The sequence below is a fragment of the Oratosquilla oratoria genome, chromosome 38 (genome assembly GCF_046742065.1).
Source record: "Oratosquilla oratoria isolate Oo_2021 chromosome 38, ASM4674206v1, whole genome shotgun sequence".
NCBI classification, from domain to species: Eukaryota; Metazoa; Arthropoda; class Malacostraca; order Stomatopoda; family Squillidae; genus Oratosquilla; species Oratosquilla oratoria.
Window position 1 is genome coordinate 18,192,908 of NC_134814.1, and position 26,235 is coordinate 18,219,142.

General features: G+C 39.2%; 3 protein-coding genes across 5 annotated transcripts in view; 1 reads left to right on the forward strand and 2 right to left on the reverse strand.

The window, feature by feature from the left end:
- Positions 1–6,096, reverse strand: part of Cul2 (cullin 2) — a 63,807-nt gene extending 57,711 nt beyond the window's left edge. Inside the window, exon 1 of one of the 2 annotated variants that reach the window (XM_076176088.1) lies at positions 5,969–6,096. The gene's annotated coding sequence lies outside the window, so the exon portion shown is untranslated. The remainder of the gene's footprint in view (positions 1–5,968) is intronic. The other variant, XM_076176087.1, reaches the window with a different exon arrangement.
- A 381-nt stretch (positions 6,097–6,477) lies between these two features.
- Positions 6,478–25,796, forward strand: mRpL42 (mitochondrial ribosomal protein L42). Of its 2 annotated transcripts, none has more exons than XM_076176090.1 (4): positions 6,478–6,634; positions 11,238–11,359; positions 20,654–20,805; positions 25,681–25,796. In XM_076176090.1, exons 1-4 carry the CDS (start codon positions 6,589–6,591, stop codon positions 25,733–25,735), a joined length of 375 nt encoding a protein of 124 aa, XP_076032205.1. In that variant the 5' UTR covers positions 6,478–6,588; the 3' UTR covers positions 25,736–25,796. The 2 variants fall into 2 exon arrangements, with proteins under 2 accessions (XP_076032205.1, XP_076032206.1); XM_076176091.1 differs by having other exon boundaries at positions 6,486–6,606.
- LOC143020001 (uncharacterized) overlaps positions 25,756–26,235 on the reverse strand; it is a 34,083-nt gene continuing 33,603 nt past the window's right edge. Inside the window, exon 6 of the mRNA XM_076176089.1 lies at positions 25,756–26,079. Coding sequence (XP_076032204.1) covers positions 26,050–26,079 — 30 coding nt within the window. The 3' untranslated portion in view covers positions 25,756–26,049. The remainder of the gene's footprint in view (positions 26,080–26,235) is intronic.

Below are 26,235 nucleotides of genomic sequence, written 5' to 3' on the forward strand. Positions count from 1 at the left end.
AGTCTAACATGTGTGTTTGAATGTTGGTCATGGCAATGAGGTTATAAAGAGAATCTAATCTGTACAAAGGTCCCCACCTCCCAAAACCAAAGTCTCTGTATCCAGTACATTTTTTTTTCAATACCACTTAAGTTCTGACCTAAAACAAACACATATATGGACTGCTGCAGAACATTAAAGTGGCTTTTCACTATATGGATGAGATGATGAAACTCAGAAACCCTGATCTATCCAAGACTAGAATATGTATCAGTAGTATCGTACTCCACAGGGTGAAGGCACAAACAAGATCAAGAGAATACGAAGGGCAGCAATCAAACTGGTACCCAGCCTGGCAGATAAAACATACGAGGAGAGAATAAAAACAATGGATCTGCCAACATAGAAAGATCAAAGAGGAAGAGGTGATATGACAACAGTATTCAGGTTGCTAAAGGAGATAGGTATATATATATCTATGGAAGTGGGAGTGGAATGGGTGTATGTCTTTGATCTAGCTTCAAGAAGTCATGAAAACAAACTGAGAAAGACTAAATGTCAAAAGGATCTGAAGAAATAGTTTTTCATGAAGATGCATACATACAAGGAGTCCTCGTTTTATGATGCTCTCTACTTTGGCAGTTTTGTGGTAACAATGCAGGCAGTGCTTGTCCCTGTGCATTTGCTTTTTTTCTTTTCTTTTTTTGTGTAGCAGTTTCAGAGGGATGTTTGTTGAGTGTAGGTGGGAAGGCTTAGCTAACAAGCTACAGAACCGAAACAGAGGTGTTGCCCCTTTTTGTCTATTAAAATGAGGTATGAGTGTACTTAGTTATAAGTAGTACTAGTATCATTATCTTTCTGATTCAGAAGTCACTGATCCACATCTCTAAGTGATCACTGACTGCCTCATCTTCAAAGCCTTCAAAGTCCACAGATTTGTATTTACCTAATTGTAGTATACAAGAGAGGAGCAATGCTCATTGGGTCCAGTCTCCTATTCTCTAATTCTTTAATCATACCTAGCCTCTAATTCATATACAGTTCCAACTTAATCTATATCCTTGATTTCCAATAATCATATTTAGATTTGAACTTGGTCTAGAATGCTGCAGAGGGGCCAGACTGAGGTGCTGATGAGGAGCCAGGCTGAGGTGATGCAGAGGGGATGCTGGCTTGGAAACAGAGCATCTAATGAACTTGTCCAATGTAGTTTGCTTTATTTTTAGGTATTGCTCCTTAATCAGCTAGGTGGAGATAGTATGGCTGGATCCTGGTGTTATCATAGCTTGATATATACTGATATATATCTATGGCATTATGTGCCACAGACCTTTTTGGGACTAACAGCATGTTGTCATCATCCTCTTTATCACTTTCTTCACTGTCTTATCCTTGTGCTGCAGCCACTCCTCTCACTTCTTTACTATCTCCTCTTGAAAGGGTAACTGGTATCCAGGATCATCATCATACTCTTCCAACCAGTTGTCTATGTCTTCCACAGTGACTTCTCTCTCCCAATGATGATGTAGCATCTGCCTGAAATCTTCAATGTCTTGATTTGGCTGCTCATCATTTTACAGTTTCTTCCTTCAATTAACTAAAATTGGCTTCTTAATCTCCTTCCATGAGTCAGCAAGGTTATAGATGGTGCTCTAAAGGTTGTTGTTTTTTATGTTCTATAGGATCTGCCAACCCTGCATATCCTCCTCCACCACCACCATTATCTTGTTCAGGTACAGCTGCTTGGTGGTGACAATGATCCCCTGGTCCATGGGCTGGATGACTGATGTTGTTAGGTGGTAGGAAGATCACCTTAATCCTGCTATCACTGCTCTGCAAAACATCACCTGGTAGGTGAGCATGGGCACTGTCCAATAGTAACACAGCCTTCACCTCATCCTAGTCCAATTTCAGAATTGTCTGGTAGCAATGCACCTCAGGGACAAAATGCTTTTCAAACCAGCACTGAACCATGCTTTCTTTTAAAAATGATAAATTAATATGCTATGTAATCTTTCAGAACCTGTGGTTGCTTTGACTTGGTGACAACTGCCAACTATGAGCAGTGCATCCCATTGGCATTGGCACAGCATAGAGCTGATAATGTTTATTTATATTTTTACTGGTGTAGCTTCCTCATACATGAAAGCCTGGGTGTTGCTAAGCAGAGACCATCAGAACAATCAATCTCATCTGTATTATATACTTGCAATAGAAGGTTCTCATCCTGCATCAACTGCTTCAATCTGATACTGAATGGCTCACAATCCTTTAATGCTGCTGAGCTGGCTTCACCATGCATCTTCTTGTTTACTATCCCATGTCTGCTATTGAAATGCCAGACACCCATCACTAGTCTTGAAGTCACCATAACTCACATGTCTGGATCTGGTGTCAGCAGCACTATGCAACATAATACCTGTTACCTGCATACCAAAAGACCACTGCTGCCTGCACCACTTGTACATTACATTTTCAAACTCCTTGTCTTTACCTAGTTTAATTTTTTTCTAGCTTGCAACCCCCAATACCAATGAACATTATACTTCAGTCCAAACCCTTCCAGCTTTTATTTTTTCTCTTGATGCCTGACACTGTCAGCTTCTTAAAGCCATACTCTTGAAAAACCTGTGCTACATTAACACCACTCATCAGTTTCTTAATTAACTCCACTTCTGTCCCACTGACAGGCTGATCCTCTTGGCCTTCTCAGCACCAGGCATTTTGTCATTGAAAACAAGACACTGAGCTGTAATGCTTAAGTGACATATTTCACTGATTATAGTCTGACAGTGTTAACATCTTACATTCTTAAGAAACTCACACACTGGTCAATATGTATATGGCACACTGCCTGAATGGCTAGTAAATAGTGAAGTGGAGTTTACCAGCTGCCTTATTAGCCCCTGTATGCAACTGCTGTGCATGCAAGATTTGAATGCAATACCAATACCTGTTAGACTTTTTGAAGCCTAACAGAGTATGATACTGTATATTTGAAATATGATATATTGAGATACAACACATCCAAAATATGATATATCAAGGTAAAATATATATAAAATATGATATACTGAGGTACAACACATCCAAAATATGATATATTGAAGTACAATATTTCTAAAAAATATGATATATTAAGGTACAATATATCAAGGGTCATCAGTAATACAAAGAACTAGTTGGAGAGTGTGGTGGAGGAATACGTCATCTTAGAACAATAGATCAAGGAAGGAAGTGCCATTTTGGATTACTGCTTAGCATTTGCTCTCTTGTTTACATTGCTTTTTAAGGGGCTTTTTGCCTTTCATTATGGATCTCAAGCATAAAGCAGACTCTTCAGATGGCAGTGCATCAAAGAAAAGGAAAGCAATCACCATGGAAGGTGCTTACTTGGGCTGGTTCCAATCTATGCCGAAAATCAATTTACAACATTGCATAGGAATGGAACTTCATCATAACTCAAGCCCCCTCCCATATTTGATTCACTTTCTTATAGTACAACAATGTACCATAATGTATGATAGTTTGTAAACTAACCACACACAACTCTCATGTTTTTATATCTTCAGTCATAAAATGTGACTACATAGAAGCAACTCATTATTAATTGTTACTGTAAAATTGATTACCAACAAATCAATTGCTACCTCAATTTCATTGAATGGAATATCCAAAGTCCAACAATAGCTGGCAATAGTCCTCATACCCTCTCACAGATCTCTCCGAGAAGAAACTTCATACAGTTGTCTGAGTTATGTTAATGTGATTTATGTGGTCTTTGATCACATATTGGACTCATGATCGACAGCTATTACCCTCCCAGAAGAGAGCTCAGAGTTCATATAGGACCAATCTATGGGTACTGCTGTGACCTTACATATACACCCCAACTACCCACCCACGAGAGTTGGAGTAACGATTTGCAGCACAGCGCAGCAATTCTGAAACTACTTCGCTGTCAAGCCAGTGGTGTGGAACTATTTCTATGTCACTGGCTGAAACTGGTAGGGGTAAGGAACCAGTCACTAAGTGTCAGCTCTCCATATGTGAAAAAGTGTAAGAAATACAGTTGAAGTTGATAGAGAGATCTTGGGCCCAATTTGATGAGCAAGTGTCGATCTCTGGACTCCACCTCCTGATGGAGGTGGGGGGCTGATGGATGCAAGTAACTGTCACTGGTCCCTCAAGTTATTGTGTACACTGTATATGAATTTGGATACGGAGGAGACGCATATTACAAAGTGGCACACTTGTTAACTTGTGTATTCCCTCACCTGAACAGTTCTTGTCTCTATACTTACTAGTCACTATCTTTCATTGCCAAACTCCAGATTCAATTGTACTTCTGCCAACTCTGGTCCCCAAACAAAATCTCACAAATAACAGAGCTAGAATGTCCACAACAATCTTTCACACACAAGACCCAAGGGTTACTACACATTAGCTACTGGGAAAGACTTGCATAACAACATCTGTACTACCTCCAGTGGCGTAAAGAGAGGTACATCATTATCCACAGCTAGAAGATTTTAGAAAATAGGGTTCCTAATGTCAATATCACAGACGAAGACCCACTCATGAAGAAGAAGGCTAGGTTATGTCAGGACCACCCCAGGAACATCTAAAAAAAATCAGGACCTTGGCACACCACAGTTTCATCTACAAGGGAACATGTCATTGACTCTTCAACTGCATCCCAGCAGAACTCAGAAACCCGAGTGGTATATCACCCGAAACCTTCAAACACTACCCAGATACATGGAAACCTTAGTGGTGTATCACCCGAAACCTTCAAACACCACCCAGATACATGGTTGGCCAAGAACCCAGACTAACCGCCCACACCAGGATACCCAAGCTGCGATTCCGAGAGTCTACAACACTGGATTAGAGGGAAGAGAGCTGGCTAGCCTCAGTGGAAATCCATCTCAACTGCATCAATAACTGATGAAATAAACTTCAAGGTATTCAAGACATAAGCTAATGCTTTGGAACTTAATTTCTCTTTACATCTACCATCTTACTTCATGACCCCTATGCATCTCCTTTAAGTCTACAATAGATTTCTCATTCTGAATGTCTTTTTTCTAGTCTTTGGTCTGTTGCTTCTCTGTGCAAGTGTGCGTTTAATGTAACTTCTCCCTCTCGGTTAGGTCAAGCACTACTCAGATGACATTTTTTTTCTTTACCATACAGCACATGCGCCTTTTCAAACTAACACTTCTGATCTATCTAACATTGTTCAGGATTAAATTTTTCTCTTCTACTATTCATGTAACTTAAAAATATTTAAAAACAACATCCTTTACTTTCTGTACCAAATATGTTGATAACATTTCCAAGTATGGCACATCTAACACACATCTTTGACATTACTTCTTCAATTGTAGCATAGTAAAACTACAATACTTAAACCAGGTTTCTTTTACAAAATGGAATGCTAATGATTTAAACTCCCTAAAAGAGGTAATAAAAGCACCAATCATAAATTCAGGTCAATCCTGTTGTCAATCATTTACTTCACAAAGTTTAAAGTAAAGTTCTTAACAACAGATAAAGTCTTTGTGAACAATAATGACATCACGCATCAAATGAAGATTAATTAATGAAATGCTGGACCTTGAGTGTTAACAATGTATAACACTTTTGTGACAGACAAACCCATTTCGTCTACCTTCAGAACTAAACACACGGGTCACCTCTTTATTTTAAGCCTAAATATAGCTCTTGGAAAAAATGTGTCTGTGCTATATTATAAACCAAACACCCCCATGTCAAATTCTTCTGTTCAATGTAAATCATATTCCCTAAGCCAATCATATTGTTTAATATAAATTTTGGTCAACAAGGTATCACAACTTCAACAGACCAGCCCAAGGGCATGGTCTGAACAACCATAAATAAAAGCACCATTCATTTCTTTCATTAAACTGTGACATTTAATATTGATAATATTAGAAAGTCAAAGAGTTTTGTAAGGACTTACTGCCAAATGAAACTTGAAAAACTTACACGACAGCAGGGAAACTCAACAAATATTTGTAAACAATCCCCGCTAACTTTACTCCATTGGCACGGTAGGTCATGTAAATATTGCAGTCTGCCCCCCCCTAAAATTTCACCTATTTAATCATACATTTTTTTCTGCTTCACAAAAGCAATTTCAAAACAAGAGAATTATATAGAATTTATTAATCCAAGTATAGATATATCTTTTAATCGGATGTAATTTATTATGATAGTGAACATATATGTCAACCACTACTTGAATAGATTATTAAAATACATATATGTATATTTCTTAAATAGGATAATTACATTAATTTAACAAATGTTAATGTCGACATGAGACATGATAACTTACTTATATGAAAAAAATATGTGTATCTCTTTACAAGTTGTACGAGATAAGTAGAATATAATTGTTGTGATCATGACATTTCAATTTTACTAATATTTCATAGAACTTAGGAACTATTTTCCTATAATGAAAAGTCAGCTCCAATTTAATAAAATTTGCAATCATTTCTAGCGCTTTTTAATCTTTAAATTTTTGACGTTGAAAGTTGATTGGAGTTTACATGCAGACGAAAATTTAGAAGTACGATGTTGGGGTGGAGATGTGTAAGTAAAACTGTCCGGCCAATAATTGGTAAGTCCAATAAATTGTATATTAAAATGACATATTGTGATCAAACTATCCTTAATGGTTATTCTATTAGGGAGAAACCGTCTAGTATCATTTATATTTCATAAATTCAATACTGAACAGATTTTGTTGATTTCATAAACGTAAGAGCGATTTTGAAGTAGTTACCTGGTTAGATCACTTGTAGATAGTACAAAGTTCAGAATATTTAGAACTTACTCATGAAAAATATATGGACATAACCGTGGTGCTTTAGAGGCATGCAATAGATACTGGGTAATGTTGACAATGGGAACACAAACCTAGGAAAGGAAACACGGAACGCTGGAAGTGCCTATCCGTACAGGCTCTGCCAATATTGGCAGTATACTTCTGTTACCAAAGCTGAAATGAATATGTCAGCTATGGAACATGACAAAAATCAATGTATAATTACATGGATTTATGTATTGTAGATTCCCTCAAAGGGTTAGGTTTTCTTTACCTGTTATGAATCTCATTTCCATATCTTGTAGCTCTTTCCATCTTGTCTCATACATTAGGTGAGGAAGGCAAGATCTCTAATGAGGATGTGAAAGGAAACCAATTGCAGCTTCACCACTTCTAAGTCATGCCCCTGGGGTAGGCTCCCATCTGGGAACTGATGCCAAGAGTGAAGCATTGACTGAGACTGAAAGTATATTCGATCACTTCAATCACAATCAGTTCACTCAAACATTGGAAACCTTCTCTTCCACTAACAAACACTGAATTGATTTTTCCAACTAAGAACCATAACTCTTCTAGTAATGGTGGGAAAGGAGGTGATGTTGATCTCTGAGAGCATGCCACAGCCCACATGGCAGGCAGTGTAGGCTCAGCAGTCACCCCATGATAAGATCAGGGATTAAGACAGCTTGGCAACAATCTACTTGGTTAAGCAGCCCTACTTAGGATCTACTCTACTCACTTCACATGGGGATGGGGCTAGAAAAGTTCCCCTAAACCTAACCTGTCTGAGGAACTGCCTCCAGTAAGGTCACCCATAATGTGGCATACATGATGATACTTAGTAAAAATAAGGAGTGAAGAACAGCCCCCTTAAAACTCCCTCTGTTGCACTTCGCCCCTACCCTGAAGCACTTCAATGTGAGCAAAGCAGAGTCTCCTTCCAGACTCAAGAACAATCTACATGGGTAATGCTAGAGTAATTACTCTTCCTCCCCATAGAGGAAAATGATTAGCACTGTCAGCATTATCAACAAACTAAAGCCTATCCAGCCCTGCTAGCCTCCAACTAGATCCATACCAAAACAAAGTAGACCTTAACTTTGACTTTCCAAGATTCTTGATCCTGAAGTCTACTAAGAAGTCTACCCCCCCCCTTCAACTCCAACCTTTCAACTCTCTAACAAATTACCTGCAGGTGATCTAAATGCACATCACTCAATTTAGCTACACACATAAACAGCAGACCAAAGAGGAAACAAAATACCAGAACAACTCCCTAACTTTAACATATCAAATTCCAGCATCCACCAAGTTAGTCAACCACTTCAACTTAACCAACAGCATCCCCTGATTTAACAAAGTGCTTACCCTTCCCCCAAACACAAACATGGGAAACCTTGCATGACCTACCCACAGACCACTTCTCAATAAAGGATACCAAAGAACTAAAAGGCGCAATACATTCTGTATCAACACAGAATAGGCCTGGTCACAGAAACTAGCTGCCTCAGATTCAACCATCACACACAGCACACCAAACACCTCATCTCACAATGCCCCACCCATGCCATATTCGGACAACAACACATTATATCTTCTTTGAGTGACTTATGGGTCAGTTCAGTGCTTGGTGCTGGGTACCTGGGAGCTGTAGGTCTCATGCAAAAGGTTTTATTTGACAGTGGATTGATTTATTGATTGTGACAAGTGTGCTGGTGGAGTGGCCCTTCTTGAATCCATGCTTATTTGGGGTGATGGGAAGATTAGTTAGGTTTCTGGAACATAAGAAAGAAGAAGACTGCAAGAGACTATAAGGCCTACACTAGGCATTTCTATGTCCTTTATCACCTATCATCCACATCCATAAAGTTATCTAACCTTCTCTTAAAACAACTGACAGTTTCAGCATTCAATACATGGTTACTAAATTTATTCTATTCATTGACCACTCTATTGGTAAACTAGTCCTATTTCCTTCTTAACCACTTCAGTATGATGATGGCTATGTAGGCATCATGATGTGCGAGTGGGTACATGAGGATGCAGGCATCAGCATCTTGATTACATTATATATATATATATTGTTGTTGTTGTACATGAGTTTCCCTAGGATTCTGTGAACTGGTTTGATCACATTTTCTGTGTTTATCATTACGGAGAGTGAAAGAGAACAAGTAATAAAGCAGCAACTTTATATTTTATAATGCGAGTAGTGTGATACAGCATACATATGGCAGCTGATACTGTGCACAAGAATTTGACTCGTACTAAAGTGGTTAAATCTAAATGTGTCCAATTTAGATCCATTACTGCAAGTTCTGCCCTTTTGTTTTAATATAATGACCTTGTCTGCATCACCCTTGTTAAAGCCCTTGATCCACTTGAACATTTCGATTATATAACCCTGCATTCTGCATCTTTCTAGAGAGTTTAAATTAAGGTGCCTAAGCCCGATCTCATAAGGTAAATTTCTGACCCCATGTATCATTTTGGTTATTTTCCTCTACTGATTCTAGTGAATTTATATCCATTCTATAGGATGGAGACCAAAACTATACCACACAGTCAAGGATAGGTCTAACACCAGATAGAGTTTGATAACTACCTCAGCACTTTTACTTGTAACCATCCTAGCAATGAAACCAATGCTCTGTTAGCTCTGTTATTGGTGGTAATGCACTGTTCCTGGATTTAAGGTCAGGAAACACTAGCACTTCCAAGTTTCACACTTAATTTTCTTTAAGAAGGTGTTATCTAAGCTACATCTACTTTCTAGGTGGTGTAAACCTACATTTAACACACTGCACTTTGAGATATTGAAGTCTATTTACCATTTCACCAACCATGTGAACAATTTGTTAAGATCTTCATGCAATTTCCTAGTATCCTCTCCTGACTTGATTTGGAACCTAATTTTAGTATTGTCCTAAAACTTACTAACATATCTAGTAATCCCATTGTCAAAGTTGTTTATATACATAATGAATAACAGGGGACTCAAAACAAAGCTATGGGGAATTCCAACATGTAACACTCCCCCATTTGGATTTTACACCATTAATGGTGACCTGCTGTTTTCTATCATTGGTCCACTCAAACACTTTTCCTATTATGCCATGGGCTTTGACTATTAGTCTCTGGTGGGGCACCTTGTCGAACACTTTGCTAAAGTCAAGGTAAATAACTTCGTAACTGTCATTGTTATCTGACACCTTGTAGACATTAGTGTAAAAGATAGATCAGTTATGCATGACTTACTCTAGGTGAACCTGTACTGTAAATCATGAATCAAATTATGTCTCTCAATGTGATTTCTGATTCTGTTAGCTATTATTGATTCTAGCATTTTACCTATAACCAACATCAAACTGAATAAACTATATCTAGCCAATTATAGTTCACAGGAAAAGGAGCAACACTCATTGAGTCCCGTCTCCTGTTCTCTTATTTTTTTATCATAGGTAGCCTTAAATTCATGTACAGTTCCAACTTAATCTGTGTCCTTGATTTCCAATTATCATATTTAGATTTGAACTTGTGTATTGTTTGAGCTTGGACGATATCACTTCCTAAGCTATCGCAAGTATTTATTCATCTAAATGGAAAATTGTATTTCTTCACATCCTTTAGATATGTGGTCTTTCTTAATTGCTCCCATGACCTCTCAAAGGCCTCTCATCTTTCATCAGGAGTTGTGTGTTTACCTAATTCTAGTATACAGGAAAAGGAGCAATGTTCATTGGGTCCTGTTTCCTATTCTCTAATTATTTATTCTACCTAGCCTTAAATTCAAGTACGGTTCCAACTTAATCTATATCCTTAATTTCCAATTATATTTAGATTGTGTAGTTGTATATAGATGAATTCTCACCTGTTTTGAAAACGAGCAATGTTTGCCTGCCCCTAAAAGATAGGCTCGAATGCAGTGCATACTGACTATTTCCATTAATGGGTCACAAATTTATAATATACACTCATTGAGCACTTGGAAAATTATTATTTGGACCTGGGAATTTCTATAAATATTTTTGTGATATTGGTCTGGAAGATGCTGGGTTTTCTGATAGTTTGCTTTTAATATGGGGATTATAAGTGCTATTTTTCAGATTGTTATAAATTTGTTGTACAACCAGGAATGCTGAAAATACCAGTCAAGATCTTTAGGAAAATAACTAAAGAGAAATGTAAAAAAAAAAAAAAAATAGACACAAGTGCCACCCTTCCTTTCTCCAATAAAGGTAGAAAATGTAATAAATAATTCCCCATTCAGAAGGCCCAGATAAGATCTCAAACATCCATCCCTTGGCCCAAACACAGTAAAGAAAGTATATAAATTTTCAAAGTGGTTAAATATATATCTAATCAGTTTTATTTCTTTTTCTTTTTCCATTCATAGGTCAGGTCGTATCAAGAAATGCAAGCAAAACTTCACTTGTTGATGGGGTCACAGTGGTGGAGCATAATTCCATGTTAGTGTGCTGGCATCCAGAACCAAAATTTCCATATGAATACTCCAAGGTAAAACCTGTTCAAAAGTATAATCAATTGCCCAAAATAAACTTATGCTGCTTTTTTTCTGTTTATATATATATATATATATACATACATACATACAAATGGCAAACTGAAGAACAAACAAGAAATAGAAAAGCTGCACCAAGGTAAATATGAATATACAGAAGAACTGGAAATGGCTGAAATTATGAACAACCACTTCAAATCAGTATTCACAATAGAAAACTTACCTAACTGTGAGGAAATAGAGAGAGAGATATCCCCCTCAATGAAAGAAATAATTGTAACACAGAAGGAAATCAGCGACCAAATCAAAATCCTTGATGTCAGAAAATCACATGGACCAGACGGAATTGCAAATTGAATACTGAAAGAATGCATGGAGGAATTAACTGATAAAATATACAATATAATTAAATTCTCACTTAAAGAAGGAAAAGTGCTACAGGACTGGAAGAATGCAAACATTGTACCGATTTATAAGGGAGGAAACAAGGAAGACCCATCAAATTACAGACTGATCTCCCTGACAAGCACAGTAAAAAAAAAAATTGTGAAAAGGTTGTCAAAAATAGATGGGTTAAACATTTGAAAGAAAAAACTATACTGAATCCAAATCAATTTGGATTCACACAAGGAAGATCATGTACAACAAACTTGATCTGCTACTCAAGATTAATAGACATAATACAAGAGAGAGATGGTTGGGCAGACTGTGCCTTTCTGGACCTACAAAAGGCATTTGAAAGGTACCACACAATAAATTAATAAGAAAGATAGAATCAATAGGTGGCATCAGAGGAAAATTATTTGAATGGATGAAAGACTTCCTGACTGGGAGGAAAATGAGAATAATAATTAGAGATAAATTCTCAAATTGGGAAGAAATGAAAAGTGGTGTCCCTCAGGGATAAGTACTGGCCCCAATCATATTTGCCATATACATAAATGACATAGATGAAGGAGTAGAGTGTTGCATGAATTTCTTTGCAGATGACGCAAAGATACTAAAGAAAGTAAAAAGTGAGGAGTGTTGAAACTCATTACAACAAGACTTGGACAAGATCTGGAAATGGACTCAAGTGGGAAGTGAAATTCAATATCAAGAAATGTAGTATAATGGAATTTAGAAAAAGTAAAAACAGAATATCCAGAGATTATAAAATTGGTGAAGAAGAGGTAAAAAAAAGTAAACTCTGAAAAAGACCTTGGAGTGGTGATCAGCAAAGACTTGACACCAGACAGGCATATTGATAAAATAGTTGGAGAAACCTACAATTTATTGAGGTCAATAAAAGTGACATTTGCCTATTTGGACGAGGAAATGTTACATACATATACCAAGGCTTTTTCCCCCTTACAAGGGAGGTAGCCAAAAAGGAAAAGGCATAAAATCATTCCCACCCATTCCATCCCTGAATACACTCCACACCCCTCCACCCTCCCTCTTATCTTAGCACCTCCTGAAAAAAAAAGTAATTTAGGAAATATTAAAAAAAAAAATAACTACACTAATAAGACCAAAACTCGAGTATGCAGCAACCCTATGGACACCCAGTACCAAAAAGAATATAAAAAAAGATTAGAATACAAAGAGCAACAACAAAACTGGTGCCAACTTTCCAAAATGACATATGAACAAAGACTGTCCAAATTAGAATGACCAACTCTGGAACAAAGAAGGGAAGGAGGAGACCTACTAACTATCTATAGAATTATGAAAGGAATGGAAATCTTAGATAAGAATGATTTTTGAAATGGGACAATGGAAAAACAAGAGGACACGAAAAGGAACAAAAAAAAAAAAAAGATAATTACAGAAGAGATCTGAAAAAAAAAGCTTCCCACACAGAGTGATAGATACTTGGAACAAATAAGACAAAGAAACAGTATGTGCAAACACTATTCAAGATTTAAAAAAAAAACCTTGATGCTGAGAGATACAAAGACGGGTCACCACAAGCATAGCTCACTTCCCGTATAATTCAACTAGGTAAATACATACATGCATATATACATACAAACATATACCAATGGCTTTTTCCCCCTTACAAGGGAGGTAGCCAAGTCAAAGGCATAAATCCATTTCCACTCATTTCATTCCCACATACTTCACTCCCATTCACGACCCCTCATCCCTCTTTCCTTGGCTCCTCCTGGATAATGGGTCATCCCTGCATCTCACCCACTGCCCTGGGTCAGAACCAATGTAGCAAGACACAGCAAGGCCACTTCATTTAATCTGCATCCTCCATCCCCTCATGCAGAAAAAGAGAAGAAGGGGAGAAATCCCTTCAGGCTGCATCAAAATATCATTCACACACAATTACTCGTCCCTCACCCACTCCCTTCCATGGATCACAGCATCATCCATACACAACCATTCTCCACTCACCCCTATCTTCTGTCTTCTCCCTTCCTCAACAGACAGTCCCATTTCTCAATGCCCCATTTACCCCATCCATCCATCTCATCCTTTGTTGTCCCCTCATGTTCACTCCCTCCACCTCTGCCTTCTACACCTCTTGTACTAATCTTTCTTCACTCATTCTTTCCATATGTCCAAACCATCCCAATACTCTTTCATCCACCCTGTCTCCCAACTCCTTTTCCACCCCTGTTCTCCTCCTCATCTCCTTGCATCTCACTCTGTCTAGCCTAGTAACCCCTACCATACTTCTCAGGCATTTCATCTCAAATGCATTTAAACTTTTCCACTCTTATGTTCCATGTTTCTGCCCCATACAGTGCTATCAGCACAATCACCCCATCATACAATCTCCTTGTAGCATCCATTCCCAAATGTCTTATTTCTCATTACACTTTTTAATCCCCCAAAGTATTTACTTGCTTCTCTCAATCTACAGATATAGATATATATTTACCTAGTTATTATATAGGAAGGGAGCTATGCTCGTGGTGACCCGTCTTTGTATCTTTCAGCATCAAGTTTTTTCATAAAACCTTGAATAGTGTTTGCACACACTGTTTCTTTGCCTAATTTGTTCCAAGTATCTATCACTCTGTGTGGGAAGCTTTTTTTTTTTTTTTTTCAGATCTCTTCTGTAATTATCTTTTTTGAGTTTCTTTTCGTGTCCTCTTGTTTTTCCATTCTCCCATTTCAATAAATCATTCTTATCTAAGATTTCCATTCCTTTCATAATTCTATAGATAGTAGGTCACCTCTTTTCCTTCTTTGTTCCAGAGTTGGTAATTCTAATTTGCAGTCTTTGTTCATATGTCATTTTGGGAAGAGTTGGTGCCAATTTTGTTATTGCTCTTTGTATTCTTTCTAATTTTTTTATATTCTTTTTGGTACTGGGTGTCCATAGTGTTGCTGTATACTCGAGTTTTGGTCTTATTAGTGTAGTTAGATTTTTTTTTATCATTTCCTCGTCCAAGCAGACAAATGCCACTTTTATTGACCTCAATAAATTGTAGGTTTCTCCAACTATTTTATTAATATGCTTGTCTGGTGTCATGTCTTTGCTGATCATCACTCCAAGGTCTTTTTCTGAGTTTACTTTTTTGACTTCTTCACCAATTTTATAATATTCAGTTTTTACTTTTTCCAAATTCCATTATACTACATTTCTTGATATTGAATTTCACTTCCCACTTTTGAGTCCATTTCCAGATCTTGTCCAAGTCTTGTAACAAGTTGCAATCCTCCTCCGTTCTTACTTTCTTTAGTATTTAGTGTGTGATTCACCTTGGTCTTTAGATCACATGTTGGACTCATGATCGACAGCTATTTCCCTCCCGGAAGAGAGCTCAGAGCTCGCATGTCCGATCTATGGGTAATGCACCTTACACGCACACACACCCCTAACTCCCCGCCCACGAGAGTTGGAGTAACGACTCAAAGCACAGCGGTACTGAAATAATTTCAGCCCTGGGCAGGATTCGAACCAGGTACCATCGATACTTCTGTACTGACAGTCTGAGACTCTACCAACCGTGCCGCCGGTTTGTGTGTGCATGCGTGTGTGTGTGTGTGTGTATATATATATATATATATATATTAATTAGTGTAGTTTTGTCAAGTCTTGTACAGTTATATGTCAATGTAGTGATGGTCATGGATACATGATTTGTATCATAGTTGATAAAACCATAATTACAGTACAATATTTATAATACAGAGCAATACATTGTGAGAAAACTAAAATGATACCCAGGGGGCACCATTATGTTGACATGATTCATTTTGTCACATGCCTGTCCAGAATTGTATGTCACAAGGAGAGAAATACAAACTAATCAGACAGTAATTCTGGATCAAGATTTGGAGACTAAATTTAACATGCTGTACTAAATATGAAATGCAAAAGTCCCTTACATAAATCAACAGATATTGCCAAGAAAGATGAGGCACTAACTATAATTGTAAAAGTGGAAAACTGTACTTTTCATAGAATTCATATGGGTTTATGTACTATTCTGATTATTGTTGGGACTGATGGTTGCTACCTACTTGTGCACTTGCACTTGTAAACTGGATGTCAGATAGAAATATATTCAAACTGCCTATCTTCAAAACCCATCAGTTCCCCCACCTCCATGTAGAGCCATATAAAGGTGCATTGCCATGGGATTAGCACTGGTCTCAGATTAGGCCTGAGATATTTCTTTCATTTTCGAATATTATCCCCTTTTTCACATAAGGAGATTTGACAAATAGTGACTACCCTCCTTCTCTGCATTGTGGTGGTGCTGCTAGATGACACACACAAATAGATTGACACTAGCAGTACACAGACAGCAGTTAAAAGTTGCTGTTGTTGTACTGCAGGTTTCTAGTCAGTGAAACTGAAGGTACAGTAACAGCTATTTGATTAATATCACATATGTATGCCTCTGCTCTTTTCCATATTGAAAACTAGATGACAGTGAATTAAGAGGGGAGTGTATAGGCTGAGGCAGTGACCTACTCCATGTGAGTGGTGCACCAGTGATGAATTGTCAGTATATATCAATCAGTCTGTTACCCTGGTTCTCTTGGAGGAAACCTACACACCCCAGGGAATCCAGCAATGACCACAGGTTCCCCCTTAAAGTCATTTAGTGAAGAGATTTTCTGTTGCTGTCAGGAAGAAGTGAGTGTAGGACAGTATTGTATTTACCTAGCTGTATTTACCTAGTTGTATTACACAGGAAGGGAGCTATGAGGTGCTTTGTGTTGTGTCTGTAATGGTTGCAACTGGGTCTGTTGTCTGGCCGATTCTGTGCTGGTATGGTTTTGGTATAAGGTAAGGACCTGAACACAGCCATGTAAGTATGAATGCAGTGCAAGGGATACATGATTGAGATGAAAGGAGTAAGTCCCTCTCTCACTCCCTGCTGCATCAATCTGTGGGTAATTGAATATGAGTTCAGAGTTTTCATAGTACATGGTTGCAGTTGGCAGTGATTGTGGCCCTCCCATAAATCTTTCTAGAAAGAAACTTTGGACTTTTGTCTGTTGTATGTGGGGGCTCTTTCTCTGTCACAGGTTGATGCAAAAGTAGGAAGAAAGGGGCAGTCACCAGTTATTAGCTTTCCATATGTTAAAAAAAAAGTAGGGGAGGTACAAAGTTCATGAGAGTAATTGGGTCCAGTCACAAGACCAAGTGCGACTCCCATAGGACAGCACCTCCAGATAGAGACGAGTATCGAGAGGTTTTGAAGTTTGGCAGTATCATCCTTTGTAAATACCTGTCATTGATCCCTGGTGTTATCTTATGGGTGACTAGTGTTTCTAGGATTTATCTAGAAAGACTTTGTAAACTGTAGAAATGTCATGTGTATGTACTGTTTGAGTGATCTTGGCTCTCTTTATGGAAGGAAAAGAGTAAATTATAAGTAAAGTATATATCAGCTCGGGTATTGGCTGCATGTTATTGTGGCAAAGTAGCATGCAGTTGATACTTTAGAGTCTATATGGGGTGCCCATACGGACCAGAGCCACACATCATTTTGTATGTGATAGAGGAAGACTGTTCATAGAGGAATGATGACACTTTTATTATACTACGACTGTCCCTCCATTATGCTGTCCCCCAACCCCTTGTTACTGTCCTGTACCATTTCTTTGAATATTCATTTACTTTTTTTGCCTACTCTGTGGTGGGGGAAAAGAATGCTGCCACCAAGTCTTCCCACTTGAGTCGTAAAAGGAGACAAAAAACAGGACGGGGATTAGGACTAGGAATGCTGCTACCTGTAACCCCACAGGGGACATTCCTTAAAAAAAAAAAAATAATAATAATAAATAAATAAATAAATAAAGGCATAAGAGGGTCTAGGAGTTTTCCAACCAATACCCTAAGGTTTGGGTCTTTTAATGTGCGTGGATGTGGTACAGATGAGAGTAAAAAGGAAGAGATAGGCAGTATGTTTGTGAGAAGAAAGATGGATGTGTTGACTTAGAGTGAAACTAAATTGAAAGGGAGGGGTGAGTGTGAGTTTGGGAGTGTAGTTGGGAGGTTCTCAGGAGTGAAGAGGGGACAAGGGAAAGAAGGGGTGGCTATACTAGTAAGTGAAGAGATAGGTAAGCGTGTAGTGGAGTGGAAGGAGGTTTCTTCAAGGTTGATGTGGATGAAGGTGAAGCTGGGAAGGGAGATGTGGGTCTTTGTAAGTGTGTATGGGCCTTGTAGTGAGAAGAGCATAGAGGTAATGTAAGTCTTTTTGGGTAGATTTGAATGAGTGCATAGAGGGATTAGGGAAAAATGTCAATGTAGTTGTATTGGGAGACCTTAATGCTAGGGCAGGAAATGAACCAATAGACGGAGTGATTGGGAAGTATGGAGTTCCAGGTAAAAATTGTAGTGGAGAATTGATGGTGGAGATGTGTCACAAAAGAGTGTTGATAGCAAATATAGTGTTTAGGAAGAAATTCAAGCATAAGTACACATGGGAGAAGGTGGTGGATAGAAGGGTGGCAGAAAGAGCGTTAATGGGCTATATAGTAGTGACCGGGAGTATAGTAGGAAGAATTAAGGATGTATATGTTTTAAGGGGAGAGAGTGAGGGAATATCAGATCATTTTCTGGTGGAAGGTAAATTGAGAGTGGAGAATAGGTGGAGAAAGAGGAAAAGGGCAGAAGGTAGGGAGGTACTTAGAGTGAACTGCTTAAATGAGAAAAAAAAGGGGAAGGAGTATAAGAAGCTGAGTGAGGAGTGGGAGGGAGTGAAGGATAGAGTAGAATTAGGAGTGGAGGAGGAATGGGGATGGTTCAAGGAGGAAGTCAAAAGGTGTGCAAAGATGGTATGTGGAACAAGGAGAGTAGGAGGAAATAGAAGAAAGGGTAGTGAATGGTGGAATGAGGAAGCAAAGAAGGCTGTAGAAGAGAAGAAGCAGGCCTTCATAGATTGGCTACAAATTAGGACAAGGGAATTGTATGAGAGATACAAAGTAAAGAGAAGGGAAGTAAAGCATAAGATAAAGGAGGCAAAGAAGAGAGCAGATATGAAATGGGGTAAGTGTATGACAGAAAATTTTGAAAGTAATAAAAAGATGTTTTGGAAAGAAATTAAAAGAGGAAGAGGAGGTGAATCAAGTAGAGAGGAAAAGGTAAACAGTGCAAATGGAGAAATGATAATGGAAGAGAAGGCAGTGAGAGGAAGGTGGGCAGAGTATTTTAGGGAGTTGCTAAATGTGAAGGAGGATAGGAAGGGAAAGGTAGTTGCAGTGGGAAGTGCTAAGAAAATGAGAGTGATGAGTGAGGAAAATGGAGGAGAAATAGGGAAAGATAAAGTGAAAGCAGCTGTTAAGATGATGAGAGCTGGTAAGGCACCTGGGTTGGATGGATGCCATGCAGAATGTCTGAAAAAAGGAGGTACAGTTATGGTGGACTGACTTTTATGGATTTAGAAAAGGCTTACAACAGGGTAGACAGGAAGGCACTGTGGGAGGTATTGCAGATATATGGGATAGGAGGAAAGCTGTTAAGAGCAGTCAAGAGTTTTTATGAGAGTAGTAGAGTTTGTGTCAGGATTAGAAATGGAGAGAGTGAATGGTTTGAGGTAAAGGTGGGACTTCATCAGGGATGTGTTATGTTGCCTTGGCTGTTCAATCTATACATGGATAGGGTGGTACAAGAGGTGAATGCAAGGGTGGTGGGTCAGGGGTTGGAGATGGTTAAAGAAAATGGAGAAAAGTGGGAAATAAGCCAGTTGTTGTTTGCTGATGACACTGTGCTTGTAGTAGGATCAGAGGAGGGATTGAGGAAGTTAGTGACAGAGTTTGAGAAGGTGTGTGAAAGAAGGAAGCTGAAGATAAATGTGGGCAAAAGTAAGGTGATGAGATGTACAAGGGGAGAGAGTGGCAGCAGACTGGAAGTGAGTATTAAGGGAGAACGATTGGAGGAAGTGGATAGTTTTAGATACTTGGGTGCAAATGTGGCAGGAAAGGGAGGAGTCGGGGTGGAGGTAGAATGTAGATTGAGAGAAGTGAGTAAATGCCTTGGTAGATTAAAAAGTGTAATGAGAAATAGACATTTGGGAATGGATGCTAAGAGGAGGTTATATGAAGGACTGATTGTACCGATAGCAATGTAAGGGGCAGAAAGATGGAACATAAAAGAGAGGAGTTTGAATGTGTTTCATATGAAATGTCTGAGAAGTATGATAGGGATTACAAGGCTGGATAAAGTGAGAAATTAGGAGTTGAGGAGGAGAACAGGAGTGGATAGGGAGTTGGGAGATAGGGTTGATGAAAGAGTATTGGGATGGTTTGGACACATGGAAAGAATGAGTGAAGAAAGATTAGTAAAAGAGGTGTGGAAGGCAGAGGTGGAGGGAGTGAATATGAGGGGGCATCCTAGGATGAGATGGATGGATGGGGTAAAAGGGGCATTACGAAAGAGAGGAATGTCTGTTGAGGAAGGATGGGAGAGGACAGAAGATAGGGGTGAATGGAGAAGGGTTGTATATGGATGATGCTGTGATGCATGAGGGGGAGTGAGGGAGTATGTATGAGAAATAAATTGACACAGCCCAAAGGGATTTCTCCCCGTCTTCTTTTCTGCATGATGGGACGGAGAGGGGGGTTGCTGAATTAATGAAGCAGCCTTGCTGTGGATATACTGTGTCCTGCAACACTGCTTCTGACCCAGGGCAGTGGACAAGATGCAGGGATGACCAATCATCCAGGAGGTGCCAAGATGTGAGGGAGGGAAGAGGGTGGAGGATAGTGGAATATGTAGGGGATGGAATGGGTTTCTATGTCTTTTTCTTTTTGGCTACCTCCCATGTAAGAGGGGAAAAGCCTTTGGTATATGTATGTATGTATATACTTCTTGTGTTTTGTTTCAGCCTATACCTAAAGCTGAGAGTGACACCGACTCTGTATTGAAAGTACAGAACAATGAGGAAGTAAAGGAACTGTTTCGAGTAAATCATCCTTATTTCACCAATAAAAAGCTTCAGAAAATAACAGGAACTACAAAACACCTTTGGTTTCCCAGGTAGGTGATAAGAGTACAGGTTTTATATTGATTTAATGGTACTGGAGGAATTAACAGTGGATACCTCCTAGTGGCAGTTCTGTAAGTCGGTCCCTGAGATAATCATCTTCCAGGTGCCCATCTTGGAAACCAGTGAACACCCTCACCTCCATATGGAGATGCAGCCCTGAGAGCATGACACTTGATCTCTGAAAAGTGGATGACTAATATCTTCCACATTTCCGCATCAGGAGAGATGACACACTAGTACTACATAGACAGCACTCCAGTGTTTCTTCTCAGAAAGAGGGAATGATGATGGGTATCTGCATGTGGTGGTCCTGCAAAATTGACATCAAAGCTGCTCATTTTCAAAACCTTTTCAGTCTCCTCACCTTCATCAGGACATGCTCACTGACATTTGGTCTCTGGGCTGGGCCCAAGATCTCTCTCCATCAACTTGTGCTGTATTTCCGGCACAGATAACCAACAACTGCTCCCCTTCCTCTACCACTTTCAGCCAGTGATAGAGAAATAGTCTCACACTGGTACAGCACAGACAACAGTTCATAGTTTCTTCCTAAAGAGGCCTATGGGAGGCCCCAATGACAGCTTCCAGCAACTGTGGAGTTGTGAGCTTTCCATATAGTGAAACTTGAGGCAACTGTTGATTGACTGATTCCCAGAGAGATCTGTTTGAGGGACTGAGGACTGTTGCCAGCCATTATGGGGTTGTGGGTTTCCAGTCTGTGATCAACTAGTTAATCTGTTGTCACAAGTTTCTGGAAATCCATGGATCCCAAGTAACTGACAATGGCCACCAGATTTGCCCATACATTGCTTAGAGAAAAGATAATGTTGTCTAGGGGTAGTCAGTGTAAGGCAGTGTTGGATGGGGTGAATAATGTCCTCTGTGTCATGGTTGCATCCAGGGCAGTTAGATTCTGTGGCCATACTTATTCTGTATTGGCATTGTTTTGTATCCTCTGTGTAATGGTTGCACCTAGGGAAGTTTGAATCTGTGGCTAATTCTATTATGTTTATACTATTTGAATGCTGGATGGTGTCCTAAGTGCAATTGTGCTTGTGTGGTACTTTACTAGAAGTGAATTTTTTTTTTTTTTTTTTTTTTTGGGGGGGGGGAGCTTATGTCTTGGGGTTAATGGTAGAGTGCCAAGTTTGGTCAGTCTTAAATAGCTTATTTGGTGATCCAAATGTGTATGTGAATACACATATATAATTCCCTAAGCTTGAACTCAGCCAAATAAGCAAACTGCAGCCAAAATCCTCCTGCATCCTCCTCAGATTATAAAATTTACTGGATTGAAAAAAAAAGTCCTGTTTCAAGAGACTCGGAACATGTCAACCTCTTGGAATTCCAAAAACAAGGAAAATTATGGATGATCACAGCCAGATGCAGGTGCACTATGAACTATCAGACAACCCTGCCTAAACTCCACTCACCTATCTCATATCACAAAGGCAGTTGAATGTAAAAAATAAATCATGTAAAACCTGTGTCAAACATAAAACTTGAATCAAACAATACATCCACACTAAAACACATTCGCACCTAGATCGCAAAAGCTCTTGGACACACCATCAAACTCAATAATCCACCAACACCCCCTACAGATATCAGGTTCACAGAAGAATCCCTCTCAAGAGAAGTGAAAATCACATTAGCATGCTTGTGTTCAGGGCACCATCCAGTTCTGAGATATGTACTAGTGTCCGCACACTAAAGGCCAGTGTACACAGCACTGTTTTTGATGCTAGACACTAGCTCCTTTTGTTGCCAACCTATCACTCTCCCAGATGGCATTTCAAGTGGTAAGCCATTTACACGATGCTGGTAAAAATTATGATGGTGCTAGCATTTTTGAGCAGCCCCAAGCAACATGGCATCACAGGAAGATGTGATGTGAAACCACTGTCCTTTGTACATGGATGCTTCAAGCTAGAATGTGAGACTGTTATGGGAAAACAACCAAGGAAAAATAGTGTATGGGTATGATTCCCATAGAAATGAATCCTCTTTATCATACCAGCACAGCCTTGGGTCATACAGTGTGTCTGGATCATCTACTTTTCTTGCTATCTTGTACCCTCTTAAGTTCCTTCCTGCAGGTATCCTTGGTGCTCTTGAAGCTTATTGGGAAAATTTGTTTCATTCAATTTATTTTTTGGGAATCAAAATAATACAATTTTCACTGTAACCGAATTCAGCCTTGGTTACTCAGCTTTCATTTAGTAATTTAGAAAACTCGTAAAATGTGCTGTCTTGTATAGGGACAGGAGGTAGCCAAAGTCAAAAAGCATAAATCCACTCCCACCCATTTCATCCCCACATAATCTGCTCCCACTCACTACCCCTCCCTCCTTTTCTTGGCTCCTCCAGGATGACTGGTCATCCCCACATCTCCTACTGCCCTGGGTCAGAAGCAATGCAGCAAGATGCAGCACATTCACAGCATGGCTGCTTCATTTAATCGGCAACACCCTTCATGCAGAAAAAGAAATGGATGAAATCCCTTCAGGCTGCATCAAAATATCATTCACACGCACTCCTTAACCTCCTCATCCCCCCCACCTACTCCCTTCCATGCATCACAGCATCATCCATACACAACCATTCTCCAATCACTCTGTCTTCTGTCTTTTCCTTTGCTTCCTCACCAGACATCACCATCTTTCCCTACACCTCTTTCACCCCTTCCATCCATGTTCACCCCCTCGTGTTCACTCCATCTGCCTCTGCCTTCCTCACTTTTTTTTTACTAATCTTTCTTCACTCATTCTTTCCATGTATCCAAAATGTCCCAATATTCTTTCATCGGTCCTATCTTCCAATTCCTTTTCCACCCCATCTCCTGGTTTCTCACTCTATCCAGCCTAGTAACCCCTACCATACAGACATTTCATCTTGAACACATTTAAACACTCTCATGTTCCATGTTTCTCCCACATACATTGCTGTCTGCATAATCACCCCTTCATACAATCTACTCTTAACATCCATTCCCAAATCTCTTATTTCTCATTACACATTTTAACCCCTCAAGGCATTTACTTTCTTCTCTCAATCAACATTCTGCCTCCATCTCCATTCCTCCCTTTCCCTCTTAAGCTATCCACTTTCTACAGCCTTTCTCCCTTAACCACTTCCATACGGTGACGCCTACGTAGGCGTCATGAGGAGCAAGTGGGTACACGATGATGCCGACGTCGGCGTCTTGATTATATTCATTGTAGTCGTACCTGCGTGACCCTCATTCTCTCTAAACTGGCTTCATATTTTCTATGGTTATCAAAATTCACGGGTGAAAGAGAACGAGCGATTGAGCAGTGACTTTATTTTTTTATAATGCGATTATTATGACGCAACATTGCAAGTCTGGCAGCTAATGCTGCCAGACGTGCAATGTGCCCCAGAGTGAAGAGGTTAATACTCGCTTACAATTTGCTGCCATCATCTCATCTTTGTATGTCACATCACCTTACTTATACCCACATTCATCTTCAACTTCCTTCTTTCGCACACCTTCCCAAACTTTGTCACTAACTTCCTTAATCACTCCTGTGATCCTGCTACAAGCAGTGTTGTCAACAAACAACAACTGACTTATCTCCCATTTTTCTCCATTTTCTTTAACCATCTCCAGTCCCCAGCCCATTACCCATGCATTTACCTCTTGCACCACCCCATCCATGTATACATTGAACAGCCATGGCAACATGACACATCCCTGGCAAATCCCCACCTTTACCTCAAACCACTCGCTCTCTCCATTTCTGATTCTAACACAGGCTCTACTACTTGCGTAAAAACTCTACTGCTCTTAGCAGCTTTCTTCCTATACAATATATCTGCAAAACCTCCCACAGTGCCTTCCTGTCTACCCTGTTGTAAGCCTTTTCCATATCCAGAGGACCAAAAAACATCCTTGCCTTTTCCTAGTTTTCTCACATATGTCTTACCACAAAAATCTGATCTATTCAACCCTTACTTTTCCTAAATGTGTTCGAGATCAAATGTCTGAAGTATGGTAGGGGTTACTAGGTCGGGTAGAGTGAGAAACAAGGTGAGGACGTGAGGAGGAGAGTGGGAGTGAAAAAGGAGAAGGCAGATAGGACCAATGAAAGATTATTGGGATGGTTTGGATACATGGAAAGAATGAGTGATGAAAGATTAGTTAAAGAGGTGGAAGGAGTGAACTTCAGGGGTCAACTAAGGATGGATGGGGTGAAGGGGGCATTGAGCAATAGGGAATGTAGGTTGAGCAAGCAAGGAAGGGAGAAGGCAAGAGATAGGGACGAGTGGAGAATGACTATATATGGATGATGCAGCTATGCAAGGAAGGGAAGGATGGTGGGTGCTTATGTGTGAATATCAGAAGACAGGGAGAAATCCCTTCGGGCTGCATCAGCTCTTTCCTGCACAAGGGGATAAAAAAGGGGTCACCGATTAGGTGAAACAGCCTTGCTGTTGATGTACTATGTCAGCCTGCAATGTGTTTGACCCAGGTCAGTTGGCCAGATGACCTGTCATCCATGAGAAGCCGAGATGGGAGGGATGAAAAGGGTGGGAATAGGTATGTGCCACTGACTTGGCTACTTCCAGTGTAAGGGGGAAAAGCTCTTGGTATATAGTATTAATAATGTAAGTGATTTATCTTGCATAGTTTTTAAAGTATTCACAATCCAGTGTTTCTTCTCTGGGAAGGGGCTGACAGTAGTTGGCAGTAACTGGGTTTCCAGTCTGTGAAACATATTACAACATATAACAAATTGTTTATTTACTGGAACCAGTTTATTGTAATTTATGCTAGATTTTATCATTACAGGTTTACACAATCACATGACATCCTCATGTCTTTAATTTTCTCGTTTCAGACTTGACCGCAGATTTGCAAAACGCAATCCTCCTAGAGACCGAGAATATTTGTAAAGGTTGTATAAAAGCAGTAATTTAACATTTTGTAAATTTATTAAAAGCAAGCTAGAAGTTATGCCCTATCTTTTTGTATCCTTGTAAATAATGTAAACAAGATGATCTAAATGGGAATATATTTTATTTTACACACCCATATCATGATACAATTTTTACACAACTGAAGTAACCCTCTGTAAGCTGTCTGTATTACTATAAATCACACATTTTATACAAACTTCTGTACATGGACAGCAAACTTATAGGTTATAATACAGAAAACTAGACCCCTGACAAAAAAGCAGCAAAGACCATTAGCCCTTTCGGAATTCCTAGGAAGTGTGTTGTTTCATGACAGCTTGCTGAAAAGAAAATTGTATATTAGCCTTAGGAAATAAAAGTACATATCTACTTCATTTAATTTATCTTGTTCTACATAATTAAATTAATTGTGCTAAGTGAGTAGGGGGAGGTTGGAGATGAACCAGTTGTTGTTTGCAGATAACAATTTGTGTGTT

Excerpts from the sequence above, each read along its gene's own strand:
- mRpL42 (XM_076176090.1), top strand. The coding sequence starts at position 6,589 with ATGTTGGGGTGGAGATGTGTAAGTAAAACTGTCCGGCCAATAATTG. Across the intron at positions 11,360-20,653 it reads TTCCATATGAATACTCCAAG|CCTATACCTAAAGCTGAGAG; the intron begins GTAAAACCTGTT and ends GTTTTGTTTCAG. Across the intron at positions 20,806-25,680 it reads AAACACCTTTGGTTTCCCAG|ACTTGACCGCAGATTTGCAA; the intron begins GTAGGTGATAAG and ends TTCTCGTTTCAG.